At 41.4% G+C, this 1,700-nt stretch overlaps 1 protein-coding gene across 1 annotated transcript; it reads left to right on the top strand.

Moving 5' to 3' along the window:
- Nucleotides 1–263: 263 nt before the first annotated feature.
- Nucleotides 264–1,367, top strand: LOC141719038 (uncharacterized). The gene is made up of 3 exons (XM_074521423.1): nucleotides 264–539; nucleotides 852–1,013; nucleotides 1,107–1,367. The coding sequence occupies exons 1-3, from the start codon at nucleotides 264–266 to the stop codon at nucleotides 1,365–1,367; spliced, it is 699 nt and encodes a 232-aa protein (XP_074377524.1).
- Nucleotides 1,368–1,700: the final 333 nt, after the last annotated feature.

Below are 1,700 nucleotides of genomic sequence, written 5' to 3'. Positions count from 1 at the left end.
TGTTTCAAAATATTCAGACAGATGCAAGGAAGTTTTTAAGGCAATAAAAGAAATGGGAAAAGATTTCATATGGACCTCGGAATGTGAGGAAGATTTTTAGAAAATCAAAAAGCAATTGGGGAATCCTCCTATGTTGGCAAAGCCAGAGGATGGGGGAAATATTGATTCTCTACTTGGCGGTCTCATAATATTCCATCAGTGCAGTGTTGGTAAGAGAGGAAAAGGGTCTCCAATCACTGGTGTACTATGTAAGTAAGAGAGTGATGGATGTAGAGACTAGATACACCAGCATGGAAAAGTTAGTATATTCCTTCGTCCTTGCGGCACGAAAATTAAGGCCATACTTCCAAGCTCATCGGATAGAGGTCCGCACCACTTATCCCTTAAGGAACATTTTACATAAGCCAGAGTCGTCAGTAAGAATGCTAAGTATTAAGGGACAGGCATTGGATGACTTCATACTTGAGTTTGATTCCGAGGTAGATGAGAAGGCTATAGTATTGGCAGAACCTTCCTCACAGGGGAATGCCTTTGACAAAGTGAGAGAAGAGTTCCCACACCCTTGGTAGATTCTACATGTCGATGGGGCTATCAATAATAACGGAGTAGGAGTTGAGATTTCTTTGATTACCCCAGAGGGACATCATTTGATGACTACCATTCACTTCAAGTTTTATGTCACCAACAATGATGCTGAGTATGAAGCCCTGATCAATGGTTTGAATATATCTTTGGAGGTGGGAGTTGTGAATTTGATAGCGCAGAGTGACTCGGAGTTGTTAGTAAATCAAGTTAATGGAGGGTTCCAAGCCCGAGAACCTTGAACTGAGTTATACATGAGATGTGTGCAGCACCTACTCCAAAGATTTGGTAACTCCAAGCTGAAAGGCATGCCAAGAGAAGAGAACGGCAATGCGGATGCCTTGGAAAAAATGGATTCGCTAATGGACAGCGTGTTGCTAGGACAAATTCCCTTGGGAATTCAGGAAATTCCAAGTATCCCAGAGATAAGCGTATTTCAGATGCAAGGGATCTAGCAGGAGACTTGGATGACCGTGATTCATAATTATATCTGTGCTGGGTCTTTGCCGAAAAACAAACTACAGGCTCGACGCCTTCATTATCAGGCTGCGAAGTATGTTGAATATGATGGGGTGCTGTATAAAAGAGGGTTTAACCATCCATTTCTGCGATGTGTAGACATAGAAGAGGGATATTATATTCTCAGGGAAGTGCATGAAGGTATTTATGGCAACCACTTGAGGGGTGGTTCGTTGGCATTAAAAGTCATTAGACAAGGATATTATTGGCCGACCATGAAAGAAGATGCTTTCAAGTTTGTTAGGGCGTGTGATCATTGCCAATGATTTGTAATTATTCTAACACCCCGACAACATCCATAACGTTATTGTCAAGTCCTTGGCCTTTCACTATGTGGGTAATTGACCTCATTAGGGAACTTCCCAAGGCCAAAGGGGGTGTGAAATATTTTGTGGTAGTTGTTGATTATTTTACAAAGTGGGCGGAAGCTATGCCATTGGCCACGATTACGACTAAGAAAATCAAAGATTTTGTTTTAATTCCATAGTCTGCAGATTTTGTGTTCTATACAAGCTCATATCTGACAATGGGAAGCAATTTGACGGCAAAGAATTAAAGAAGCTTTACGAAGACTTGCACATCAAGAAGGATTTCATTGT

The sequence above is a fragment of the Apium graveolens genome, chromosome 4, assembly GCF_009905375.1.
Source record: "Apium graveolens cultivar Ventura chromosome 4, ASM990537v1, whole genome shotgun sequence".
NCBI classification, from domain to species: Eukaryota; Viridiplantae; Streptophyta; class Magnoliopsida; order Apiales; family Apiaceae; genus Apium; species Apium graveolens.
The sequence above is the reverse complement of the archived record's forward strand: the minus strand, read 5'-3'. Positions and strand labels throughout refer to the sequence as shown.